General features: G+C 45.0%; 1 protein-coding gene across 7 annotated transcripts; it reads right to left on the bottom strand.

Annotated features, from left to right (window-relative positions):
- Window positions 1-966: 966 nt before the first annotated feature.
- On the bottom strand, window positions 967-27,242 carry TRAF3IP2 (TRAF3 interacting protein 2). 7 transcript variants are annotated; one of them, XM_066179401.1, is made up of 11 exons: window positions 27,096-27,232; window positions 19,767-19,851; window positions 18,783-19,532; window positions 15,497-15,686; window positions 13,086-13,261; window positions 11,617-11,705; window positions 9,840-9,908; window positions 7,445-7,561; window positions 6,266-6,340; window positions 2,984-3,064; window positions 1,484-1,571 (listed from the first exon to the last, which is right to left on the bottom strand). In XM_066179401.1, exons 2-10 carry the CDS (start codon window positions 19,780-19,782, stop codon window positions 2,999-3,001), a joined length of 1,548 nt encoding a protein of 515 aa, XP_066035498.1. In that variant the 5' UTR covers window positions 19,783-19,851; window positions 27,096-27,232; the 3' UTR covers window positions 1,484-1,571; window positions 2,984-2,998. The 7 variants fall into 7 exon arrangements, 6 of the variants coding, with proteins under 6 accessions (XP_066035497.1, XP_066035499.1, XP_066035496.1 ...); XM_066179400.1 differs by lacking the exon at window positions 2,984-3,064 and having other exon boundaries at window positions 967-1,571; window positions 27,096-27,231; XM_066179402.1 differs by lacking the exons at window positions 2,984-3,064; window positions 27,096-27,232 and adding an exon at window positions 26,725-26,753 and having other exon boundaries at window positions 967-1,571.
- Window positions 27,243-27,639: the final 397 nt, after the last annotated feature.

Raw genomic sequence — 27,639 nt, 5'->3', positions numbered from 1 at the left:
CAGTTGTTGAGTTTCTCTTTTGAAACTGGAGCTGCAAGAAGCACAGCAAATACCACAATCAAAATCACACTGAATACACCCTTTTCTTAAATGGCTGCAATTATTTTTGCAGAAGTCTGCTAAAGGAAAATCTGAGTTTCAATTTTTTCTCCATGAGAACCACAAAGCATGTGCTGCATCAACACACCATGCTGGCACCACCTCCATGGAAAGCTAATTAAATAATTTGGATACTGTACGAGAAGTATCAACTTCTGGGCTCATTTTCTTTTCAGGCTACCAAACACACGAACTTTTTTATAAAGCTGTGTTTGGGTCATTCTATGACAAATATTAAAGCTGAGGAGGATCTTGGTATGACTGCTCTAAAGAATAAGGGCTGCAGAATTTTAAGCCAATAGGGTCCACTGTTACCTCAGTAACGTTAAGGCTGTTAAAAAGCAAAAAATTGTCACCAAAGTCATGCTTATGTGGTCTGTTAAAAAATGTTCAAATTTTAGCATACGTGATGATGTTGAGCCATCCTGGTGGCCAGCACCCCGTGGCTCTCCGTCTTTAATTATTTTATTGTTCCATACTGCATACTGCAAGTTGTAGGAGTCAGTGTTCTCTCTCTTAACAATCGTTGGCTTTCCAAATGTCAATTGTCCTTTAACATGTTCTGTTTTAAATAAGGGCTGAAGAGCAGTAGTGAAGCTAAAGGCCTGCCATAAAAAATACTGCAGTGTTCCGTGGCACTGACAGCACACACGTAGTCATGCATTCAGCTCTCCTTTTGGGGACTATTGCTGCAATGCTCGAGTTGTGAGGGACCAAGCCGTAAGGAAAGGGAACTCTGGAGACTTCAGATCTAAAAGTCCTCTAATTGAAGACAAGTCTCTTTATGCAAGACAGGCTAAGGAAAATCTGCCTTACCCAACCTGTTTCTCTGTTGTCCCCAGCAATAACAGAAGTGGACACGGTATATAAGATTGCCTTACAAAAGGCAAATATATTTAAGAGTGTATATACAAATTAATGGTTCAATAATGCTATACAAAGCAGGAATACCTTTAAAGAAACCCTGAGCAAAAAGGAGGATGTAATTTTTATGTTATACTTATTGCAACATTATTTCTGGTATTTGTTTGCTATAATGACTAATACAAGGAATATGTTAAAACCAGATGTTAAAATAAAAGTGGGCATTCTTTCCATTTGTAGCTTATTTAAAAATCTAGAGAAGAGAGTTCTGCCCCATCAGCTTTGGAAATAGATGTTTAACATGGTAGAGAACAAGCTGAGCCTGAGTAACCCAAGACAACCAATTCCTTTAGCAGAAAGAGTGTCTTCTGTCATCAAAAAGAGCCATCTGGAAGAGTCTTGGCTCCCTGCCAGGAACAACCCTTTAACAACCACTCGTCATGTGCTTTAAGTTACAATGTTCATAGCGGCACAACCTGGAGTGTTGGTAAAGGTCCTATCGGAGGAGCAACATACTCCTCCTCCCGCAGCAACCGCAAAAGGATGTTCTTCTTATTCTTTGGCCAGTTATAAATGTGAGTGTTCTGCAGCCAGGTAGGCACATGTTCCTGAAAAAAAAACAAGGAAAATAAAAACTAAATCCCATAAATCCTTCTGAATATCTACCAGAACCTTTCAGATTCCGTCAGACCCTGCCAAGGAAGATTTAATTTTGTCTGTTCTAGGCACTTCCTGTAACAACATGAAATGTTAATTTGGCTTCAGAATTGTATTTGGGTTCCTAAATAAATGAACTTTGTGTGATCTCACAGCTTGCCTGTCTCTCTTTCTCTTCTGCCATCACATTGGCTAATTTCAGCACATTTCAAAGGAAGTCTGATGTCAATGACAGACATCGAAAAGCTTGAGAAGAGAAGAGAAGAGAAGAGAAGAGAAGAGAAGAGAAGAGAAGAGAAGAGAAGAGAAGAGAAGAGAAGAGAAGAGAAGAGAAGAGGATTCCCTAGCAGGGAAAGGCTGCCACCTTTGTAGCTGCTAAAGGATCCATACAGCACATGCAACATTGGGATGAGGATCAATAGAAGACTGGAATCCCACAGGAACATTTCACATGCTGGTAGTTGTCTCCCCCTCCCCTTGCACCTTTCTTCACCAAGCATGGTGTGCTCTGACCAACTGAGCAGAAGGCTGAGGCTGATGCTGAGCTTGAGGAGACTAATGCATGTCCAGATTCACAGGGTCAAACCTCCACCAATGCCTGCATCCTGGAAAAGGTGCAATCCTTCATAGGGGTTGGCTAATGTCCATTAACATAATGAAGTTGGGACCACCATGGCACTGGAGAGTGACAGCCAGCTGATGGAGACGAATCTGCTCAGACCTCATGTTCCCATGTTCCCACAGCCTTGGGAGGTTTCCATATGGACAGCCTGGATGTGTAGGGGTGAAGGGCTATTATAATACCACTGATTAACAGGGTGACAGATCCTTGACCAAAACCAGTTCATGGTCACCATGAGACAGAGATTTGTTTTGGAATTGGAGACAACAGAATGTAGCCAAAATGAGACAGCAGGTAAGCAACATGAGGAGCCAGGACATCCAGCACTTGGTCCCTAAACCTCTTATTTAGTAGTGTTTTCCCAAGAGAGCCCCTGTTAGGAGCAGCACAGTTCCTGTCAAGCTAGTGGAGCTAGCTCCAAGAGGACAGAGCAAAAAGCTGCTGGCGTGCACATCTCTGGCACCTTGCCAGGGGATGCCCTGGCTTGGGCAGCACATGTCCTGCTGCCAGCAAACAGCCTAGCTGCAGTCCAAACCTCTCATTCCCATGATCATGCGTCTCAAATTTGGCTGTCTTTTCCTTGGCCTGTACAGCTGTAGGAACAAGGCTGCATCACTTTTCCTGCTCAGAGAGCAGTTTATGTTAATTGATGCAACCACTCTGTTAGAGCTACAGGATTTATGTATAGGAAGAAGGAAGCAAGTCACACAGGCACCTGCAGACCCATTAGCATGAACTCACCTAGGCTTCTAGGCTTCACCTAAGCAGCTTTGTGACTGGCAGAGGTATCCATGAAGCCTGACCTTCCTCTTTCTCCAGTGGCTGAGAAAGGATAGGCTTTGGTCAGTGATCTCCTTAAAGTGGAGGGTTGTTCTTCTAGATGGACATCTCACTGCACAAAGGTAAGACCCCACAGCATTCTCTTTGGTAGGAGCAAAAATAAGGCTTCTTGCCTCCACGTGCTTGTCTTTTTATTTTGGCACAGGAATGGATTTTAATCTTTGTGAATTTTACTCCTTTGACAAAGCTTTTTGGAATTGGCCAAGAAACTCAAATGTTACTGGGAGAAAGAAAGATGACTGTGTTTGCATGCATGCGCATTATTACATGGAACTTGTTTCTTTACTAAATCTTGTTAAGAATTACAGAAGGAAATGCAATTAAATATAGCAGGGGTTTTACCAAATGAGCCCTTTCTCTGCCTTTGATAACAAACTACATTTATTGGACAAAGGAAATACAGAAGATATAGTCAGTCTGGACTTCAGAAATGCATTTCATAGAGGTCCACATGGGTAAATCATTAGTTAAGATAGAAATTAGTGAGAGAAATGTATAGTAGGTAAGAAATCAGCAAGTGGGGATGTAACAAGAGAGGCACTATACATCCAGAGACAAGCTCTGTGCCTTGCTTCCAAAACTGCTTATGCAGTTTTGTTTAATATCCTCCATAATGAAGTCAGTGCAAAAAGCACTTGCACGTGAATCAGCTCTGGCAATAGTTTTAATTTGAGGGAGGCGTGTAGGGGTAAAGGGTAGCTATAGCTGCTATTTTTACCCAGAGTGAGAAAGGGGCTTTTCCTTGCCACGCAACATCATCTGTCGCAGGTGGGAGTAAAGGGAAAATGGTTACTCTCCTTTACATTTTTAAAATTTGGTTGTGTATCTGTGAGCTGAGAGGAAATTCTCTCTATGCCGTAAGGAGAGTATTTGATAACTCCGCAGTTCAAACTGGTAGGAAGAGGGCAGAGTGTATTAGTGCAGTGGACAGGACTGTTCAGGGCTGTGACAGCAGAGCATGGTTTGACATCTCCTGCCTTCCCTGGCAATAACCCTGTTCATCTGACCTCTTGGCTGCTTCCAGAGGCAGCCTCTAGCATGGGGCAATCTTGGCTTAACACTTCAGTCATCAGATGGCCAGATGAGGAGGACACATTGCTGTGGATTATTGTGATGCAAACCTTGAACCAGCAAGACCCATGTTTCCTTTAGTAGTGTAAGACTGGAAGCTGGAAATGCCAGTTCCACCTTAACAGTGTGTTGTGCATTCCTCGCCTCATTATTCAGTTTCCTAATGAACGCTCCTTGGATCACACAGATCTCTTCCTGTAGGAGGTCGACTAATTTTCACATACCAGCAGTGCTTTATGATGTGCTGTGTATGAGATTAACTCATCTAATAGCCCCATCCCCAGATGAAACCTCCAAATCTTCATTTTCTGCTCTTTTCCACTGCCAGCTATGCTAATACTTGAACGTATAAAGGACAGTACAAAAAGACAAAATTGAAGTAATTTGCCTGTCAACATCATCCAATTGTACATATACTTGGCAGTTTTTCAGGTACCTCACTTCTTCTGAGTGCCTCCAGACTTCATTACTGCAACTTGTTCGGGCTCTGGTGCTCTCCTTCCATCCATGGTGTCCTCAGTTACATTATCATTAAGTAGCTAGGTGAAGGTAGGTGATGTACCAAAGGATTATGTGGAGAAAGAGGCTAAAGCTCAACAGCAGCAGAAAATGCTGGTCTGCATAATTTAATGAGAAAGGCGCCTCATGAAATACTGAAGGGTTATGTGGCCTACAGAGGATGGGCAGGAAGGATGTCTGGAGCCTGATGCTTTGATAGAGGCAGCTGGACAAACTAACCCTGGAAATTCCTTACAGACCACTGTCTGAGAGAACTGGTGCTATATGCTAAATAGTCTTCTGATAAATAAAGTTGAGCCCAAATTAACATAACTTACTGTTCTGTCTCAGAGCCCCAAGGCAGCTATAGTACCTCCTGGGACACTTCTCTCTGCAACCCTAAAGGTGCCAAGTGGATCTAGACTGTGGCCCGTTCACATGGTGGGCACTCAAGTAGCCCCAAGGTTAGAAGCCCTTCCCCGCCAAAGACTGAAAATGCTGACTGCTTCCCTGCCTTTGGCCTGTCCAATTCCCACCACTGCTGTCTTCTAGGTATTTAGTTAAGGTAAGTAGCAGACTGAGATCATTCAGGAAGGGATCTGAATGACATGAAATACCAGAGGTACTGTTCAACCCACAGGACCTCACATATTTTACAAACCCAGGGACATATTTTCAAATTTCTGATATTAAATCGGTGCTTAAATAAAGAACTTAATTACACTAAAACCTACAAGTGTGGTGGGACTGCATAGGCCTATAACCATTGATAGCATTGTTTAAATTTTGAGTCATGTTCCAAAATTTAGGCACCCGAAGAAATACAAAGAATTTTTCCATACTTTTCTAAAATGCAGCTGTACCTAGGGGCAACATGATAGCTACACAACAGTGCACAAAGCATTTATTTATGCAAAGTGAACATGAATGAATACAATGCAGGAGATTAAGGAAGCTATAACTGAAGCCTTTTAATATTTTTGTCTTTATAAAAATCCAAGAGATTCTCTCAATGAGGTAGAATCTGTTGCATTACTTATTTCTTATTCTCAAATGAATCTTCAAAACAAGTAAGGAGGGCAGATGAAATTGCAAATCCTAAAAAATCTTAGTTTGCCTTTGATGGGCCCGTCAAACTTCAAGCAACAGCCTAGTACTTTAGTATGTATTATACTGTTTATTTTTATATTCTCAACACACCCTCTTCCAGACCCTCTCTTCACATCAGTCATAAATCCTGCCCATCTCACTCATCAGTATTGCATTTGGACAAAATTATAAAAGGGTTAATATAAAAAGCATGCTTCCTGGATAGATTACCTCTCCATTTAAATTCTTTCAGTGCTCAAGGCAATTTGAGTTTTAGTTGTACATTCATCATCAGAAATACATTTATATGCTGATTTATATTGTGGATGAAATGTTTTTTATTTGCATGTACATAAACCTATAAACTTTGGAATACATAAACCTATAAGCTTTGGAATATTACTTGTGGGCTATTAAGAACCAAGAAATTGAGTGTTTAGGTTTTAAGATTCCATCTGCTGCACTGTGATCAAAATAATATGCACTTAATCATGTGGCAAGTATATAAGCATGCATGTATGTTACCTTTTTGGCATTTGGAAAAAGCACAGGGATGAATCTGAAGTTCATACTTCCTTGCTGTATAAACTCGATCTGCATCTAGAATAGAACAAAAGGCCAGTTTTGTTGTAATGACATGACAATTTTTCTCTGCATGCATCTGAACCCTATGTATAAAAACATTCCTTGCTTACTTAAACTGCTCTTCTGTTAAATGATTTGATCTACTGCTGGTGGACTCAGTGTTGTTTGGTTTGGTCACTTAATCTAATTCTTCATTGCTACAGAAAGGATACAGGCAAGATCTGTCAACATTGCTTGAACATTTAGTTTCATGGAGTGAAATAATTGTGGGTTTAGCTGCAGGTGCAATCCCATGAAATCCATCTCGAACTGGTGAAGCCTGACTAACACCCGTTTGGCCTACAAACAGGTGACAGATTTCAGCCAGAGGCCGGGTCTGTGTCTGAGCTAAGGCCCAGCCTGTTCCCCATGGCCCTGGACACAGGCATCCCAGGGGTGGTATGGACAGTGGAGTACTGCTGAGGGCTCACCTGCTGGTGACAGCTTCTGAGAAACCTGACTGCAGATTCAGACTGGGGGATCAGATGGGTAAGAGTGAGAAAGGTGGCTAACTGCAAACCCAGGGAGAAAGGATCAGCTTCATGGCTCTACGGGCTCTTCTGGGCTAAATGTCCATCCTGTGACAGACTGTGGAGATGGGTGTCTGGTCCTCTGGCACCATGCACTCCCCAGGAGCCCCACACTGCATCTCTGCCTTTGCTTTGCAATTCCATCTTTCAGTCAGCTTTACTGCTCCCTAAGAAAAAGACCTCAGTTCCAGGATGGCTGAAGCAACAGGGGCTGGCTTGGAGGGAGGAAGGTCGGGCACTGTTAGATAAGATTGTGCTCAGGGCTATACAAGGGCTCAAGAAGGTGAAGGAGGGGAAAAACACTGAACAATAAAGAATATGAAGAAATAGGATGAGCATGTTTAATAGGATTTTTCTTCCTTGAACCTCTTAGCAGATGTTAATGAGCATACGGAGCTGATGAGAGGAAGGATTAATGAATTCCAAAGAGGGGTGTTTAACTATGGGGATTAGGGAAAACAAAGCAAAGAACCTGCCATTTGGAGACAGATTTGTCTTTTGAGAAGAAGAGACAGTCTTTGTAAAACAGCAAAAGCATGTCCTTGCTTACCATCCTGTGGATGTATTTAGTATGTAAGCCGTGTTCATCCTTGTCCAGCTGGGATTCAGCCCCTTCCACATCCTGTTTGTATTTTGGACTGATTGCTATGATTATCATCACCGTCTTCTGTTAGGGAGAAAAGCACTTTTATGAAATTGAGGAGCGCAGCGTGTTTGGTAGAGGCAGATCGGAAATCTGCCAGTTTGTGTTTTAAGTGATCTTTGTGTTCCTGGCAAACACAAGAGGATCTCATTCATTCTGGCAGGAAATACAGGAGAACTCATACACACTCGTTCTCCTCATAATTTCTCAGCATCTCAATATAGAAAATCTAAATGTCAAGAGATGTATTAGCAGCTACCAGTTGACACTTGGAATCCCTGTCATAAAAAGCTACTTTTTATCAGTGCAAAGTGTCTATGTGCATACACAGGAAACTTTTGTCTTCAAATTCAGACCCAAATGTTTTCCAACAGCTTATGTAGAAGTGCATCTATTTAGTCATATATGGCTTTTTATACAAAAAGCTACTTAAGATAGTGGTCTGTGGAAGCTACTTCTTTGCCCCTCAGTGGCAGAAATGACATCTTTTCTTGCTGATCTTAGTGGCAAAGTGTGCAGAGAGGGGGGCTGTTGTGGATGGCCTGGGCAGATTTAGGGGTACCTGGCAGCTCTGTCATGAGGGGCTGAAGACAATGCTCCTCCACCTTGCTAGGACAGCCCGAATCTTGCCTCTGACCTGTTTAATCCCAGCCCCACACTGAGCTCAGGTTCCCAGAGAGGGGCCATCCTTTATATCTGGGAAACATCTCTTCCCCCTTAATGGCAGGCCAGTTGAAATGCAGCAGATGAAAGCTTCCTACTTGTGTTTACCTGGGGCCTGCCTTTCATCCCCAGCACATCAGGCTGTGTAAGGCTTCCAAGGCTGTGGGTCACAGTCAGCCTGGCACTTAATTAACTCTTTCCTTCTGTGCTGTATCAAGAGAATCTGCCCCACCACAGGGTCAAATATGGTAAAGAGCCATTATCCCTTACACTGACTCAACATACTCCAGAATTACTTTTGCTTGTGTTTGACATGTGTATAAGCATTTACGGATGTTGAAGGTTTGCAAGAGACATGTCCAGTTGCCCAATTCCCTCTGCTTGTGTCCAAGCAGTCCCTTCCTCCACACACATGTAAGGGTTTTGAAATTAGAAACTGCCTCTACAGTTAGTGAGGGAAACCAAACTTTTCTGGGGTGGGTAGTCAGAGAAAGATCCTCAGGTGGAGGCAGGAGATTGTTATCTGCACATGCTGGTTTCTCCTACTGACTGTGCCCAAGTCCCAGAGGAGATCTGCCAGCTTGTATTTTCAGTGATAATGATGTTTTTGGCAAAAGCAAAGTCACCCTGTCTTCTGGTTTCATTACCTACATTACACACAGTGAGACCAAGCCTAAATTTTCCTGATGCAAGCCCCAGTAGGCATGACTGCATTTCCATGGCTGAGGTCCCAGGCTGGCTCTGCATGCAATTATATCATGCCTGCATGGACACCTGCAAGAAACCTGTATAGGGCTGGCTCAGATGGTTGAGCTTCCTTGCTCAGGTGGAGGAGAGTCCACCACTTCTGTCATCCTGTTCCTGAACCATGGAGATCTGGCCAGAGTGAGTCAGAGACACACTGGCCACTCAGCAGGGCAAGAATCCAAGGAAGCCAGCCCATGATGGCTCCTGTCCAGTGACAGAATTGCCAGTTTGCACCCAGCTATGCTGGTAAAGTCCGACCACTGGGCTTGATCCTAGAGGAGATGTGCACTCACTGCTCAGGGAAACTTCAGAGGAAGTGAAGGGGACAGCACTGGCGGCAAGATAAATCTCTGTTTTACTGATTACATAGATACAAAGTGATGAGAACAAATCTATATATCAACAAAGAGAATACCAATTTCCAGTTTAAATTTAGGATGGTTTATCCAGAAAAACCCATCAGCATTTTCAATACCAGTGTAAAAGCTACCGGTGAGAAGGATGAACATTAGCCATGACTATGCAGCCTGGGATGAAATACAGATATCATTGTAACCAAGCACAGCTAAACCCCACTATTTAAAAAGGGGATGGAGGAACAACTTTTCCAATGGCAGCTTCAGGCTGGATGTAACAGGAAGCATTAGAATTTGGCAAGAATGCCAGGATTAGCACTTCATTTCTTAAAGAAAGAGCTCTGGGACCATCAGATACAGATGTGAGTGAGATTTGCCTACACTCTCTCTGCAATGCCTCTGCCATTTCTACAGGGGCAGGGAAGACAACAGTAGGGTCTTGCATTTTCATTCTAGCCCTGCTGTGTGTTAGAATAATTCAGCCATTTTCCTCAGGTCACTTCTGCTATAAACAAGGTTAAATTGCCCTTACATACATCACCTAGGTAGCGCTCCATCCACTTAATGATGTCAATACCTCGTACCGTGTCCTCAAAGATATCAATCTGCAAGAGAATGAAAGTCCGTGGTGAGCATCCCTTCACCTTTCCTCTCCATTTTACAGCACTGATAGAGCACCTACTCCTTTCTTTGTTTATGACAAGCCTGCCCAGTTCCCTTAGGAAAGAAATGTGTTACCTGCACTTCTCTCCTTCCCGTGCAGTCTGGAGACAAGCTGGACAGGTAGAGAGGGGCTGCTGCAGGCACATCCTTGGGCTCCCACTCAGCTGGCCCTCTGACTGGCTGCCCTGCCAGCCCTCAACTCCCAGGCATTTTTTACTGGACAGAACAAGGTGCTGCCCAACCTTCTCCATCTATATCGCTGCAAATGCCTGCTATTTTCTGACTGCAAGGATATACTGGGTGTGAAGCTTTAGCTTCACATTGAACTAAATATTGAAGGTGTGTGGTGGGAAGTCAGCCAGGTCCCTGGTAACTGGGTGCAGTCACCCAGACTTCAGTGACAGTACAGCAGTGAAGGACTTCATAGGACTGAATATGACCAACACTGCTTGCTTCTCTGAATGCCCAGTAAACCCAGAAACCAGCAACCAGTGACTGTGACCAATGGAGTAAGTATTCACTTCTCCAGGTTCTCGAGAGAAGAGTTATGATTTCCTCTGAAGTCTTTCTTTTTCCCTTTCTGAATGCAGAGAGTCCGCTTGTTTCCCTGCTTTGGGGCCATTTTGCTGTATTTATTATTCTGCAACAGGCTCCAAGAGTTGCCTGTCCAGCAAAGGTGCTATTAATGAGCCTTCTACTCTGTAAAGCTATGGTGCCCAAAAGCTTTTTTATGAATTGGTCATAGTACAGAACTACCGGAGAGAAGTATAATTGCAGTCTCTGTAAAAAAAATCTTTGATTCATGAAAATAAATAAGCATGTGCAAAGCTCCCCGCTGAGTCTCATTCAGTTTAATGATAGCTGCTTGCTTAAATGCTTTCCTGAACTGGAGCCAAAGAGTGAAGGTTGAGGGGTCAGATAGCATATGCTCTTGAATTAAGAAAATATGAATCAAGATTTTGACGAACACTGAATCCTAAAGTCTCTGTGGGCCTCTAAGATGAAGCAAACCCATGAGAAGTTCAGTAAAAATGAGAATGAGTTATGGGATTAGACAGTATGACACAGACCTTTTCAGGCCAATGATTTTTAGAATCCATTTCAAAAATATAACAAAGGAAAATCACTTTTAAAGGGATAACAAAGCAAACGAAACCATGAGGTGAGCTGTTTCATTAAGCTGTGTGAATTTTAGAATCTACTTTTAGATCTTTTTTAGCAGAAAGTTACATCTGAAGAATCAATGATGTAATCGCATTGGAGAAAAAATAAAGTAGGATGGGATGAACATAAAATTGACCTTTTGTAATATTGATATTACAGATCAAATATGAGACAGTATTAATGGAATAGCTCACAAAACCTCATACAATTGCTCATCTGGTGTCACTAAGTGAAATTTTCCAGGGTCATTATTAAAGCATATTTCAAAGCACAAAATTCAGTTAAAAGAGAAATAAACACAAAGGCAGATAATTTAAGTTACAGCATGCAAAACCAAGTCTAGTTCGTTCTATTTGTATCTTTTTTAGCCTACAAAATGTGATGATAATCAGAAAAGCATTTAAATGGACAGTGTATTGCCTCTGCTTTTTTTTAAAAAAGCCTCTTCTCTGGCTGAAAGTAATTTTTTCCGGAAGGAATACTTACAGCAGTTTGAAATCCGTTTACAGACAGGAAGTTCACAAATTTCATAACCTCCACTGCTGTATCCACTGAGTAGGTTATGAAGACCTTGCCTGGGAAAGAGAGTCTGTATGAATACATAACACATTTAAATACACCATTCAGAGGGTGAGACTGTCACAGCCCTCCTTCTCCACCACGCTGCAGGTTCTGCCCACTTGGGTCTCTTTGGATTGTTTACAAAATGGATGTGGGATAGTGCAGTGGCTCAGTGTTGAGACCAAGCCCCTGTACAGAACCCTGCTCTAGATTTGAGCTCCTCCTGCCTTACTGGCAAGCTGCAGAGGGTAAATCCCTCTGCTGCTCCCCCTGCCCTGTGCCCAGAGCTGCTTTTTCCCAGTGCTTGGGCATACCTGAGCCTGAGCCTGGGCTCTCACCCACAGCTCACATGTGGCTGCCCTGGCTGCAGCCAGCACAGCTTTCCCCAGACCCACTGATATGACACAGAGCTGGAGGGGCCTTTATGCATGTCATACTGCCTCTCCCTGGAGCAGCATTAACCCCCTGTGCAGGCAGGATGCATGGCTGGTGACAGCAATGTCCTTGCCCTTGTGGGAGGGGTTTTCATGGATTTGTATCAGGGTAAACCAGCTGGCTGATCTAATCCAGCTGTGCATGTACCACAGATGACCCTGTTTTATCCAGTAATTCCTCCATCTAGGACACACTAACTGATAAAGTAGGGTCTATCCAAGAGTGGTATCTGGTATCACAACTTACTCCTACAGGCCAGAGAGATGCGACTCTCTGGATTTGAAGGGTGGCACACAGAATGAAGAATAAAGGAGAAATCAAAACCTCAGGAGAGCCGTGGAGGGTTCTCACCAATGGTACATCTCACCTACTAGTCAGCTTGGCCTTCAGAAAAAAACCTATTTTTCTGAAACCTGGCTTTCCCCTAAGAGTTGGAGAGGGAAAGCATCTGTGGTGCTGGTGGCAGTAGAAGCATGTCAGGCAGAGTCTGTGCTGCCCTCAGCATGTCCCAGAGTCCTCTCCAAACTCACCAGTTCAGGGAGAAACTGAGGTCAAGGCTAAATGTATTTGTCTGGTTTGGGGCAGGCATAAACACTTTATCCCTCAGGCTTTGTTATTAGTCTTTTACTGTAAGGCCCAGCCCCTCCTGCCTCAAAGGGACATCCTGTTTAGCAAGAAGTCATGAAAACAATCTAAACAGTATTTACTTTTTGTAAACAAAATAACAAGCAATTAATGACAATTATGTTTTCAGGATTCAAGGGGGTAATTCCATCCCACCAAACACAGACACTGACAGATGTGGTGACACTTGGTATTTTCTTTTCTTGTTGTCTTGGTGTCCTAATGTCATTTCCCCCTGCCTTCTCCTCCCCCTTCACCATTCTGGAGCTCTCCCACCTAAAGCTGTTAGGCCTTGCTGTAAAATCTTGCACAGAACAAATTTGCCAAGCACTTACGCAACTCCTCCGGCAGATTGCTGGTTCTCAGAGTTCCCCTGGCTGCAGGGTTACTGAGAGGTCTCGGGACAGCAGCTGGAGATGGAAAATTGTCAGAAGGACAACCGCAGGCTTCATCCAGCCCACATGCCTTGGGGGGCAGCTGACCATTGGGTAGCTGGTTGTACAGCTGGTTTCTACAAAGAAAAGCAATGGAGGATTTAGAAAATACTTACTTTCAGGCAAAATTCAGAATTCCTTTTGCTTTTAATAACACACTAAGAACTTTATCTGCGTATTAGCTGTGAAAAGTTCTTGCAGAAATGCTTGGCTCAGCACATCTGCTCAGTTATTACAGTGTCTTTGGAACAGATACCTTGGTGACAGGCTACCACAAGAAGCAGTTTATCGGAGAAACAACATTAATCACAGGAAGTAAGTCACATCATAGCTGAAAGCTGTTCAGCTTGCAATTAGCAGAAGCAAAGGCTGTTTCTGAGGGAGAAATAATGGTGTGTTGTGGATGTTTTTATGCACGTACGGGAGCAGGGTGGCCCTTGGGTAACCTCTTCCCATTCTCGAAAGGCAAAGAACGCTTCATGGCACCTCAGATGCTCTCACAATGTCCTGTGCAGCACAAGAGCCTCAGGGAAAGGCGACAGTTGGGAAAATGGGTCTACAAGGGCACTCTAGCTCCAGCTCTGGAGGGCCTCCAGTCTTGGACAAACCTAATGTTTTGCCAAAGGGAACAAAGTTAATATCTTGACCAGCAATGGCAGACCCAAACAAGGGTTTCTCATGTCAGAGACTGCCATTCCAGACCTGCAGTAACCTTGCCTAATGTCTTCTCCATTGCAGTAAACAGACAGGAATGATTTTAGGAAGCTTAGAAGTTCTTGTCCTACTACCCTTTGGCTTCAGGTTTTAAGTCAGTGGGAAGGTGAATCTATAAATTTTTACATGAGGTGTGCTTGCAATCTGCTGGGTTGAATCTGTTGGGTGACTTTTAGGTTCCTCTGAGAGCTTTTCCCCACAGAGCCATGATGTTTAGTCAATCAAGACCACTCTCTTTTCTTTTTTTCTTAGCCTTCCTTAAATGAATGACGACAGGCTGGTCACAGCATGTTTTCTGTTGTCACATTAAGATTTGGTTTATTCATTTCGGTGCAGATGTTTTCTGTTACAAAATACTCTATAGGCAAATATTAACAACACATAACTGCTGTTCCTGGAGTCAGCCTGCAAGCAGCAGCCACGCAGCCGCAGGACAGACCCTGAGTATTCTGGGTCTCTTTTAGCAGAAGAAAGTACTAATAAAAGCAACACATGCCTCATCACTGGCCACAAAAACACTACCCAGTGGCCAATTTACGGATATTCCCGAAATTCCACCTTATCTAACAAATATGCCAAAAATCAGGAGTCTGGTTTTAAATTTTACTACTGCAATGGATACCCACTATCCCCCAATATTTTTACATTTTCATACAAACTCTTCAGTGCAATTCTCTCTGCTGCAGGTACTCTCTTATCTTACTGTCACTTTTCTGTTACAGCCTTTAACTTTCCACAGGCCAGGGCAGAAGGAAATTTCAGCTGTCTGCCCTCTCTTGTCCTGCACATTCTCACAGCTCCCTGCTGAGACCATGTCATGTAAGTGGGCATTTTCAAGCACAGATGCCTATAAGTTTAACACCTCTAAAAGTATTGTGGCACTTGAATAAAACCAGTCTGATTTCAGATAGTCTCAAAACCTGAAGCTTCAATTTTTTTTTAGATAGCTGAGTCTGAAGGAACCCCTGAATGAACAGGATTTCCCATCTGCAAATGAGATACTTACAAGAATATAAGGCCTGGTAAATTAATATTTGAAAATCAGTCAAAAAGCCCTGGATGAAAAGTGCCAGACATTTTGCTATGAAAAATCACAGAAAAGGTTGCAAACTGCAGTGTAGAGATATATCAGCAATTGATGGGATTTTCTCCCTTTCTCTCTGCACCACAGAAGAGGTAAGAAGGAAATCACTGCAAGCCAGTGATTGTGTTGTCCCAGGCCAGTACATTGTAAATCTGAAGACCCCAGCAAGCCACTAAATTGACCTTTGCCTGTGAGCAGGAGAGCTCCAAGGTTTCAACTGAGATATTTTTCAATCCCTCATCCCTTTAACCTTCAAGCATTTATCTTCCTTAACTCGAGCATTTCAGGGTGTGCTCTAACAACGTATCAGGTACCTGCCTTTGAAGTCCTTTAGGAAAGGGTCAGGCCCCCATTGGGTGTAAAACAGCAAATAAAGAAAACAACCCAGCATCTCACATGTACTCCTGGGCACAGCTCACTGTACAAGGATTCAGAATTACTGGTTGAAAGCCCACAAAAGCAGATCAGAGGAACTTCCACTTCCCACAACCCCCACGCCCCCAGGCATACTTACGGGAATCGAGGAGGACCAGGGGAGGAGCACGTCCTCTGGGGTGGTCGCTCTCCAGTGCCTTTGGGAGTACGAAAGTTTGAGTAATTTGGGATGACTTGCTGGGCCGGGCGGATAACTCTCATGCAAGGTCCAGGAATAGGAGGAAGTGGTTGCGATGGCTCAGCAAAATGTTGGTAAGGAGCTCTGCCATCTGGGAGGGTGAGAAAATAAAGGCAGCAACTATCATTTCAGCCAACACATTTTTGCCTCAGTTTGTGTTTATTCCTTTCCAGGCATGTCTCAGGAAACTGAGCAGTTTGGAGGCATTTGCAGGTATCTCGCTTTGAAAGGAGCCAGACGAAGGAATGTTTTAGAGTTTAAAGCTTGCTATTTCCCATTCACATACGGCACAGTTCAGATCCCTGCTCGGGGTTGGGCTGTTGGGATAGCTGAGAGTTAAACATTCAGGGCTGCCTTGTCCCCGTGCTTACTGTGCCTCAGTGATTTTTGGTAGGTTTTTTTTTTTTTTTTTTTAGATTTCTCTTTGGCAATGACTTGTGAAAATGAATCATCCCAAAGTTCTCATGAAAGCAGAGACAAAATCCTGGAACAAATCAGTTTGCAACACTAAGGCTAAACAGACTGTGATTATTGTAAATGAAAGGAGGGAAAATAATCGCTTAGTTTGTTACTTCACCCTGTGTGAATTTTCTGTCAAAGTGACATTTTAAGGACTTGCTGCTGCTCCCATTGCCATCCAAGAGGCTGCAGGGAAAGCCCAAAGTGATAATTTTGCTCAAGTAATTCTGAAAACCTTTACTGTTGCTGGCCACACGTAATACTGATTAATAACTATCGTACAGTGGAACTGTTGGCATAAACTGAAAAAGAAAGGCAATGTAAGCTGTTTGTTTCCCAACTGGGGAGGAGGCATTTTTTTTTTCTCAGTCTTTCTGCTTGCTGTTTTCATTAGGCAGCAGCTCTGTGCACTTCCAAGCTGCTGTGTGCAGATCAAAGTCCAGCCTGGCAGGGCTTATTAGCACCGCATGATTATGGTGTTATGAGCTGTCTCTAAAAGCTGCAATACTCAAATGCTCTTTTCCCCCAGAACTGTTTTTTTAAATCCTTTTAGCTTTTTTTTTTTTTTTTTTTTTTTTTTTGGATCATGTTTTCCTTTCCCTAGCAGCCATGAGGACTATATATATATATATATATATATATATATATATATATATATATATTTAAGGGGAGGATAAACAAAGAAAACAAAGCTTTGATGAAATACTCCAATTCCAGGGGCCAACACTTATGAAAAAAAAACCCTCCAACCAACCCCATAATTACACAGATTCCTGATGAAATTGTGAGTCAGCAACATTGTATTTGTTGAGATTGTTTTAGGAGATTTTCCCACCCCCCTCTTAACTATTTGCAACAGGACAGGGTGAAAGGGTCTGGGAGAACCATATTGCAAGTCAATATGGTTTCCTCATGACCAGCTCTAGGGAAGGTGACAGGGATCTGGGAGACTCAGCTTGATGTGGAGGTTTTAAAGCCAATGTTTCACCAGCTTCCTTTGGATCTGTCTGCTGCTACAGGATGTAGGATGTAGCTACAGCTCAAAGCACAGCACGGTCAGGCGTGTGGGCCCACACACCCCTCATCTCTCAAAGACAAATATGTGAAATAAAGGTCCCAGGGCACACGGCAACGTTGTGAACATTTCTTTGACTCCAGAAGCAGTTTTGTTGTTGTATCTCAAGTAGCAGGTGCCCCGAGCCAGCTTAGAGCCTCCGGGCACAGTTGCTATTCCCCAGGGGAGGCGTGTTGCAACACATAAACTGCAGAGCTTTGTTGTGGGTTGCCACTGCCCAACAATCATCTGAGACACAAGAAGCTGTCAGGAGGTGATTTACGCTGTACCAGGCATGTGAGAAACAGGAGCACAGTTGCCACTTTCTTGGTCCTGACCAAATCTGCTCCAGCCATGAGAGTTTATTTTGCTCTTTTTGCCCTCTGGATATGGCTGGAATGGTAGGGATTTTTCCGAAGAAAGCCTTTCAGAGCTCCTGCTTTCAAACAAAATGTCCTCATTCAGTAAATGTCCTACTTCTCAGGATGCCTGCTTGTGGAGGAGGTAAATGGAGGTAAATAGAGAGGGGTGTTGTGCAACCAGCTCTTTGTCTGCTTAGAGCTGAACTGAAAGGAGAACGTACGAAAAGAAAACCAGAGGACGTTTTCCAAATGTTAAGCTGGCAAATCCATCTGTAGCCCCTTCCCCTTTACAAAGCTCCAAAATCAGAGCCGGAAACCGAGTTTCTGAAACCCTCCTCTTTCGTATACCTAATTATAGCACATTGCTGGAATGACAAAACTCCTTAAACAGATGCAATATAAATGCAGTGGAGTCAAAAAAAGGTTAAAAAAAAAAAAAAAAAGGGTTTATCACAACAGGCCTACAGCTTCTTATTACAAAGCCAGCCCAAAACAGGTCAGGGTCTCATGAGCCTAATGTAATATAAATTATATTAAAACAATGATATTGCTGTTGAATGTTCAAAGCTCACTTCATAACAGATAAAAATCTCAGAGACTGAAAAGGAATGCTAATTAATAGCAGGCTGTAAACTGTGCTGTAGTCTCCCAGAGCCAGAACGCCCATATTGAGGGAGTCACATCAGCGCTCAGCGACACAATCACCAGCAGCTGAGAGGGCTCCATTTTAAGTAATGAGCTTTCATTTCAGCTGACAACAGAAAAAAAAAAATGAGGATGATGGATGTCACGCTCTTTTCACATAGAAATAAAACACATGGGTGAGTCTGGTCATAGTGCTGGGAGATACTATTTATGGAGATCAAGGGTAACCTCCCATCCTGATCCTGGCAGGAAATTCTCAACTTTGGGGATCCAAGGGGGAGCAAGGAAATCTATGAAAACAACAGGAATTGAGTCGGTATAGGAGACTGCCGACTGACTGATGCAAGGAGGAAGGAAATGACTAGAATATGAAACAACAGCAGGGAGAGGCTGTGCATGCTCAGCGTGACCGACAAAGGCTGGTTTCTAGGCAAAATCATTCACCTGCACTCGATGAGTAACCGCGACCTCTTTAACTTAGAGGTTCAGAGGTTTTGCAGCAGAGAGAGTCCAGCCACATAACCCAAAAATCTGAAATTCTAAAATGGACTGCAATTAGATGTTTAACGAGCTTAATAATTGCATGCGGTGCTGGGAACACACCCCTGGTGAAGGATGGCTGAGGTACACCCAGAGGACCTTCCGCGGGGCGAGAGGTGCTACTCACATGGGCCTTGCGGGGGCTGCTGCGCCGGGCAGCGGTGCCTGAAGCAGCCGTGGGCTGGCGAGGGGGCGTTGGGATGGGCCAAGTGCTGGCACACAGGGCACTCCTGATGCTCAGGTCCCAAAAACTCTCTGGAGATCAGTGGTCCTGGGAGGTCCTGGGGGTTCAGCACAGACACCAGTGGTAAGGGGGGCTCCAGATGCCTGATGCCCATGACGTCCTGTGACTGGGAGTTGTATCCTGTATCTACAGTCCCTAGCTCTGCCAGGAGTCTGTTTCCTGAGGGTTGCTGTGACTGTGAACTCCCTTGGCTGCTCTCCTCCAGTGAGTCCTCAGGAACATCAGACAAGATCTGCTCTGATTTACTGGAGTTGTGCCTGGTGTCAGCTGAAAGCTGGGATCTTGGCTGCATGCCTGGTTTGTCCATAGCTGTAGAGTGTGTCTTCGAGGGAAATACTCCTGATATTGATTCACCAGGGGAACAGAAGTGTCCACCTCCATCAGGATCAGGGTATTTTGACCACAAGCTGCTGTCTGGCTCCACAGACAGTGCTGAATGATGAGGAACTGGTGCTCTGCAAAGGCAAGATGGATTGGCCTGAGGTACTTGAGCAACCTGTGGGCTCTGGGCCTCCTCATCCTCCATATCCTCTCCAGAAGGCTGCAAAGCCTTTTCCAAGACATGTTCAGGTAACTGGGACCATGGCATGGATTCATCCACTTCGACTGGTATGCTTCGACCCACAAAAGTGCCTGAAAAATTGAGAGAAGTAACACTGGAGATGGACAGCCAGGCAGACAAATGCCTATCATCCATTCAGTGACTGTGAGCAGGAATACTGAAGAGCAATATGTATTCTTTATACTTTAATGCTTTTTAAAAAGATGGCAGGAAACAGCAAGAAAGGTCTGGCTGACTTTTGGCAAAACGAGAAAGTAGAAGGTTAGCTGGAGTGAAGCTAGTAGAGAGTTATAATTTGGACTAACCTGACACAGAGGCCATTTCCAAATTTTTTTGTTGAACTGGAAGTGAGTCAGCTGCTTTACTGCAAGGCCAGGATTTTTCAGCAAGCTGGAAAACAAGAAAGAGGACTCTTGTGAACATGGTATGGTTTCACATGGGCAATAATCCTGAAACAACTCCATCTCAGATGCTGAAAAAGAAATAGCAGTTAAGGTTTTGGAAATTGTGTTGTGCAAATCAAATGTTTTTTATGGGATTTCTGAAACTTAACTGTTCCTGCTGACACTGGAGGGGGGCAAAAGCAGATGAACTGTCTCTCAGAAGTAATTCTAGCACTCCTTAGGTCTGGAGCTTTGGTTTAGGCATAATTCAGGCATCACAACCAGTTGCAATTATTTTACTCCTGACCATCCAATAACAGATGATGCATCGGATCTAAAATTCACCACACACCTAGCTGACTAATTTCAACTCAAAATCTTGTTTCCAAGTGCTGCTGCTTAATTTATGGTACCATTTCCTCCAGTCTATTATCACACGACTCTCATTATTTTAAATTGCTGAAAATTAAAAGATAATTTAGAGAGATTAGTTATTGGTTGGATTTTTTCCCTCCTTCCTTTAGAACTTGACCAAAACAAAATGATCACTCCCTTTTGGGACTGCTATCAGTAAATTTGGTCCGGTCAAGTGACTCCTGATGATGGATGCCTCTGCTTCACTCTGACTCAGGATGACAGCAGCAGTGATGGGTGAATGCTGAGCAGGCTTCAGGGAGTGCAGCCATCTTCATCCTCTTACAGGGTGCAGCTCAGCTTCCTCCCAGCAAATTGTCTCTCTTACCATGGAGTATAAAAAAATGCACCTGGCGCTCATCATTTCCCCAGCCATTCACCTTCTATCAGATTGAAGCAGCTAGAATCCCAGGTGGGAGAGTTATCAGAGGAGAGGTGACTAAGCACTCAAGCAATGGGAATGACAACATTTGGTGAAAGAATCTGACCTGAAAGCCTGGTAGAGAAAGTCAAAATCACAGTATGTTTGAAGAGCTTTTAGCGATCCAAGGGCTCCTCCCAACTTCAGTTACAGTATCTTGAACAAAAAAGTCAAATGAAGAACAAATTTAAATGACCACTCTATAAAAAAGAGTTGAACAGGATCACAGAGAGGTACAAAGCACTGTCCCAGCCTTTACCCTGGCTTCCAGAGTGATTCTGTAAAACCAAAATATTGTGCCCCATGTTACAGGGCAAGGTTGAGGCTTTACGTTTATGCTGATCAGATCAAATGACATGTACTTCCCCCTGAAAGTACCTCTGGCACAGAAAATTCTGCGTGTAACATTTGCTGGGAAGTAGGATATAAACTGTGCTTTGCTGCTGGGCTGCAATGTAAACATTCCTCCTCTATGTAACTGAAGCCCCATCTGTGCAGAAGATTTGCCATATATTCATACATACCCTATGTTATATTAAGCACATCCACAGGGAGAGTTATCCTGGGATAATTACAGTGGGATAATTATGCTGGTAAATTTTCCCATGTAGGCAAGTCCTCAGAGCAGCTATTAGCTGCACCAACACAGCGCACACGCTGCTGCTCCGACAGCTGCAGCCCCTGCACGAGAGCGCTGGGTCTGCTGCCAAACCAGCTCCTGCCATTCCAGCGCCCAGGCTGGATAGGCTGACAGTCAGCTCACCACCATCACATCCCTCCCCGAGGTTCGCACCCCTTTTCCTCTGTGCCGGGTCACAAACACCGGCCAAGCCCGCTGAGCCCCGGTTTTCCGACAGGCATAACCGATGCGATGGGAAAGAGAAAACCTCGAGCTCTCAGCACCAGCGCAGGACCGTGTCAAGGACTTTGTGCTGTGCAGGGGTGGCAAAGCGTCCTTTGCCTGGGACCTTTGGCCAGGTGTCAGTTTAAATGATGACACCCCTGGGGTGGTGACTCACCAGGGCAGTACAGCACAGTCAGATTTACACCAACCAGGCTGTAAAGCTGCTGAGTGGTCCCCTGACAGAAAAGCACCTGTGAAGGAGAGGTGTCAAATGCCCTGCAAAGCATCTGTCTTCTCCTTCCCTCAACGGCTTTGTAAACCTGACCCTTGGATCAGCTGGCCTTGAAGTGGCTGCTCAGACATGCTTCAACTTGTGGATATCTCTACACGTCTGATGAGCACTCCAGCAGCACAAATCGCATTGCAAACTCTTATTTCCCCTCTGAGCACCTCCAGTAAACTGGTTCCTTGTGCAAAATTCACCCTGGTGTTCACAAAGCACAACTCAGCTGTGGACTGGGGTACACCTCCACCTCTGCAGGCCACATGCATCGTCTGATCATCTCTCCATTCGATATAATCCTTAGCAAACATGCAAACTAGACTTTTCGGAAACAAATTTGCAATGCCTCATACACCAAGATGCTGTTTTGATGGTCTCTGAAGTAGCTGGGCAAAAATGCTGGAAACCACTTTGAATTCAGATCCTCTATATTCAATAGCCTTTAGTTTAGCACTGTGACAAGAAGAACAGATTTCTGTGGAGAAACCGAGATCTCAATCCAGAGCTCAATGAAGTAAATGGAAATCTATGTTGACTTCCATAGGTTTTGGATTGGGTGTCAGATGGGATTTAAAAGTTACTAAAATCCTTTGGAGGCTACAACCTCTAAAGTTTTTGGTCTTTTTTTTTTTTTTCTGTTCCATTGCTAACATCTGGCTATCTATGAAATGAACCGCGTGAATCTAATCAAAGGGACAACATGGGCAAGAAAAATTCAAGGTTTGCTTTCTTGAAGTTTGTTACTTAATGTATTTAGTCTGCCTTTTGGAGAAGGGATATTAAGACTGTATTAAACTCTATTGCAAATCATCAGCCACCAAACTCTTCAAATATCTTACTTCAGAACATTTCAAAAATGTCTTTCCTATTAGTTTAACCTCTGAATGGACAAGCACCTCTTTACCTCCCAAATCAACTTAATATTTAAAAGACAGCCTTATTTCCTTCCTGTGTAACATGAGCTTTAAAAATTACTCCAAATACCTGAGTGAAATAATTTGGTCAGACAGAAGAGACAACCAATTCCACTACTCATGTTTTTACCTGCAAAAAATTCTTGGGTTTTTTTAGATAGGTTTTTGCTTAGACTCTGCTGCAGGGTGTAAGCAAAAGCTGAGCTTTGACACCCACACACAGCCCCTGCTCTCACAGGGTCGAGGTACGAGGCACAAAGGGGATGAGGGCTTTGGCATTAAAATAGTAGGAAATGTGACTTCATCCCCCTCCTCCCTCAGCAGCCCTGGCTGGAGAGAGAAGCTGTTACAACAGCAGAGCTCTGCCTGTAGCAATGGATAAATTAACCCCAGGACATGCTGAACATTTTTTGAGCAATGACTGCAATGCCATGTGGAGGGGAATTCCCAAGAGAAATCCCCACACTGCTGAAAATGTAACAGATGATTCAAAAACATCCTCCTCCAACAGCAGTACTTCAGGGTGTTGTTTCTGCTCAGCTGAAGATTTTTGGCATTTGGAAAAAGACCCGAAAGAGCCCATTATCCCTGTATTTTATGTTGCCTTTTGCTGCTGAGTTTCATTTTGTTTCCTTTGACTTTTCTAGTTAGCTTATCCTGCAAATACAGTTAGGCATAGGGCAGAAAAATTACCTGCTTGGTCTCCTGCATTGAAGAACTAGAGGAGAGGAATGCTTCAGCATACTGAAATACCCTCAGAAACCTGTAGCCTGATCCCTTCTCTGGCACAGAGGCTGCTGGAGAGCAGAGATCGTGCCCAGCCTCATTTGGAAAGACACTGCAACTTCAAGTCAGTTCATGATATTGCCAGAAAACGTCAAGAATTTAATATCCCCCCTGCACCTCTGACTATTCAGGAGATTACTGATAACCAGCTGGAGCCATTGCATATATTTCTGCTTGTAATAAAGTGAGGAGGCCCTTCCTAGAGGGACAGAGCCTGGACTTCTCCCAAAAATGTCAAGGGAACTCCTTAAACCACTCTTTTTCCTTCCTCTCCTTATACACCCAGTTCTGCAATGTGCATTAATTCAGCAAATAACCTTTATGGGTGGGTGCTCAGTGATTCAAGCTCCTGAGAAGAACCCCCTTCCAGCTTCCTGATGAGGCTTCCCACACCCAGAGAGCTTCTTCCTCTGCTTCTGCCAGGGAGACAAGAGAAGCCACCCAGACCTCCTGCTCACAGCCAGCTGCTGCTGGCCATGGCCACTCCTGGAAACCTGCAGGGAGACATAAATGAAGGGGAGCAAATTCTTCTGCAGGTCAGTAGAGATGGGCCTGAGCACCCAAGTTTGAAGCAATGGCCAAAGTTCCCTAAAAAAATCCTCCCATGGAGGCAAGAGAATAAGGGGAAGGGTGTTGGGCTCAGCTCATCTGTGCTATTTTCTGGTAGCTGATTGCAAAACCCATCAGATATTTATTTCATCTGTTTTCCAGCACGAAGATTTGTCAGGATGTGCTGTCCCAAAACACACTCTAACCATCTATCTGCTTTTGATTAGAAACCTTCTGTCATGAAGAAACAGAGGAGAGAGAGACTGCAACACGAGCATGGTTGTGCTTTCTGCCGCTTCTGGAGAAGGGGAAAATATCTTTGCTCTTTTGATCAAAGTCTTCTTTGTCTACCTTGTTAAAACAGAAAACATTAGGATGAGAAAGAAACCTTACCTTCCTTGGTGCACAACACACAAGGACAGGGGTTTTTATTCACCAGTCACAGCATTTCTAAAATGGCATGGGTAGAGATTAAGGCAAAGCTGAGATCACAACGGGTGGGGACAGACAGGAATTTCTTGATTTCCAAATAATTTCTGCATACTTTGGCTGAATCCCTTAAGCTCCCTAGTGCTGCTGATATCCATCAGTAGGATGGGAGTAAGTGGATACAGAATTTGCAAGCTGCTGTGAGGATGCACATGCTGAGATCCCAAGGAATGCTGTTGCCATGGGGTGAGACAAGTGTGCAAGAGCACTTGCTCTAAGTGCAACTTTCTCCACAGAAGCACGAGACACAACTTTCCTCAAAAAAACTCAGGAGAAATCCTTACAGGAGGAGCAAGTGCAAATGTGGGAACTGGTTTGGGTCTACAACTTAAATAAGCACTGCCAAGGAAATCCAAGCTTCAGAGCTTCACACTTCACCATGAGAAATTTTGGCTGCTGTCATCACGGATGCTGACCCTCTCCCTTGGGCACCCTCCACAGCAAAGACCAAGGCAACGTGTCACATTCCTAGCCCTGACTTTAGCTCTCTAGGGCAGGTAACGTTTATTTTTATGACTTCTGGAAAAATCAGAAGAAGAATATGAAACAATGTTCCTCTGGCTATATGGTTGCTCTCATGTACTTTCTGAAGCCATGGCAGGAAAATCTACATGTGCCAGGAGAATATACTTCAAATCCTGCCTGCATGGCAAATTTCACATTCTCTTTTGTAGCACTAATGGTGCTTCACTGGACAATCCACGGTGCAAAGGCTACAGCAGACCTAATATTTTTTGCCTTTTTAGTGTAGACATCAATATACATGTTGAAGGAATGCTGGGCAATAAGTAGTAAGAAACTAGAAGGGTGACACCCTCTAGCAGGATCCAAACGGGCATTTTAGATATAGGCAGCATTCCCTGACAGTTTTCTAAACTTTGTGAAATATGAAAGTGTCTACAATTATCTTCAGTATCCTTAAAAACGTGATTGTTTTCCAGAGGCTACTTCCCACCCATTTCTGGTGCTGATAAAACTCTCACAGGCACTTAAGAACCTCCAGTCTGGGATACCCCATGGCCTTGGGACATTCAAAACTCCTGTCACAAAACTGGGGCTGGCTCACTGGGGTGAGATGGGGGGGGGGGGGGGGGATCACCCTGAGAGGCATCAATTTCCCCAGCCTGCTTTCTTATAGCTTCATGCCTTACAACGAAGACTCTGGCTCCTAAAGAACCCCTGCTATTTCACAGGGCTGATGTCTCTCCCATCCCTACATCCCTAAGCACTCTCCCTGCTCTGCATGGCGAGGGCTGCGGGGTGCGTGGGCGGCGGGAGGCTGAGGGAAGCCTGCGGGGACCTGACGTGTCTCCCTCAGCTGGCGTGAGAACTGCCTCGCTCACTTGCAGTCGTGAAACGTGCAGAAATGCGTGTATCCTTCAGACATGTACCCTCTGCCAAACTTCAAAAGCCACTGCTGGGGGTGGGGGGCACTGACAGACACGAACACCATAACTGCACATGCCTTGCTTCCTGCCTTAGGAAAACAGAAAGAAAATTCAGCTCCATTGGAAAAGAAAAAAAAAAAACCAATTACAGCGTGCTTCCAGACAGTGCCAGCACTGTGCAAGGGCACGGCCAGCCTCAGAGGCATCGCAGGCAGCAGCACCATCGGCAGCCTCCCGCCCACCCCGGCCCAGCCGCCCCTGCCCCTCGCATCCCTGTCTCTGGAATCACCCGCCGTGGGTGTCACAGCAACATCTGGTCATGGTGGGGCACTGGTGTGGCCACTCCAGGCCTTGAACCCACCCAGGGCTTGCAGGAAATTGGAATTTCTGGTCTCGGGGTTGCTGCTGGTAGTTGAGGACCTGTAAGCCCAGATGTGCCAATCTCGGTGCCCAGCCAGTGCTAACCCTACAAAACCTGTAGCCTGAAACTGGGTGAAATGGGAGCGGGTTTTATATGGCTGATTTTATCCTAATCTAAAAGAATACTACCACCTTGCTCCCACTTGTTTCCGTGCCGAGGCTATAGAGGACGGTGCAACAAGGTGTGATCCTGTTTTCTTCAGGCCTTGCAGCCACCTCTCCCTCACCAGGTCTGTGGACCTGTCCTATGCAGCCCCAGGTCAGCCGGGGAATGGAAGGGAAAAGGGAAAAGGAAAGGGAAAGAAAGGGAAAAAGAAGGTGAAAGGGAAGGGCAAGGGAGAGTGAGGAGAGGGTCATCGACCAACAGCGCACCTTGAGCCTGCAGAGCCGGGCAGGGCGGGAGCGGGATCAGGCCTGGCCGCCAGGCATTGCCAGGCAACTACGTCAATAGGCAGGACAACATTTCGACACCAGGCGTGTCCGTCCCCAGTGTTTACCCCAAACCCCTCCCGATTTTAAAAAAGAATAAAAGAACAAGAACCAACGAACAAAACAAACTGCAGCGAAATGGCTGAAACATGTTGCAACCATCTGTGAAAGTCGGGCTCTCGTGAGAGAGGGGGGAGAAAGCGAGCGAGGCAGCAATTGGAGCGGGGGGGAAAAGCCCCGGCGAGAGGCAGGCGTGGGTCAGCGGCTGACGGCAAACAGGGGCCGAGAGCGGCGGCACCTCTGACACTTCTTACCTTGCGGGCGAGGGAGCTTCGCGCTGGGCTGCCCGAGGAGAGCCAGAGGGCTGCGCGCCTCCTGCGCTCCCCGCCGCGCCCGGGGCTCCTTCCTCGGCCGGCCGGCCGGGCGCCTTTCCCCTCCTTTTACGACACCCTCCCTGCCTCTCCCAGGTGAGCGGCAGAACTGGCTCCGCAGCAGGAAGTGGAGGAGGCAGGCACGGCTCGGCGCGGCGGCGGGAGAGCCTCTGCGGGGCAGTGACACTTGGGAGCGCACGGCTCCCTGGCCGTGCCTGCGTGGGCTCGCTGCCTCTCCCGGGGAAAGCCGGGCGGCCTCTGCGGGAGCACCGCGGAGCAGTGACTCCGGGGGAGCCCCGGTGCGATTCCTAAACGGTGTGCCTCGTCGGGAAAGCCATGCCGTGCTTTCAGCCCTCGGTCGCTTACTGTCAGTGCCAAATGTTAAATCAGCTGTGATTCAGACTACTGAAGACAATCACATGATGCGTGTAAGGACTATATAAAGAACAACAGAAAAAGGATTTCTCGCCTGGTTCTTTCTTTTAGG

Source organism: Chamaea fasciata, unplaced genomic scaffold (genome assembly GCF_029207755.1).
Source record: "Chamaea fasciata isolate MVZ Bird 193981 ecotype frontalis unplaced genomic scaffold, bChaFas1.0.hap1 SCAF_3, whole genome shotgun sequence".
NCBI lineage: Eukaryota > Metazoa > Chordata > Aves > Passeriformes > Sylviidae > Chamaea > Chamaea fasciata.
The sequence above is the reverse complement of the archived record's forward strand: the minus strand, read 5'-3'. Positions and strand labels throughout refer to the sequence as shown.

Excerpts from the sequence above, each read along its gene's own strand:
- TRAF3IP2 (XM_066179399.1), bottom strand. The coding sequence starts at position 19,884 with ATGTTCACAAGAGTCCTCTTTCTTGTTTTCCAGCTTGCTGAAAAATCC. Across the intron at positions 19,533-19,766 it reads GGAAATGGCCTCTGTGTCAG|GCACTTTTGTGGGTCGAAGC; the intron begins GTTAGTCCAAAT and ends TCAATTTTTCAG. Across the intron at positions 13,262-15,496 it reads CCTGGTCCTCCTCGATTCCC|AAACCAGCTGTACAACCAGC; the intron begins GTAAGTATGCCT and ends TTTTCTTTGTAG.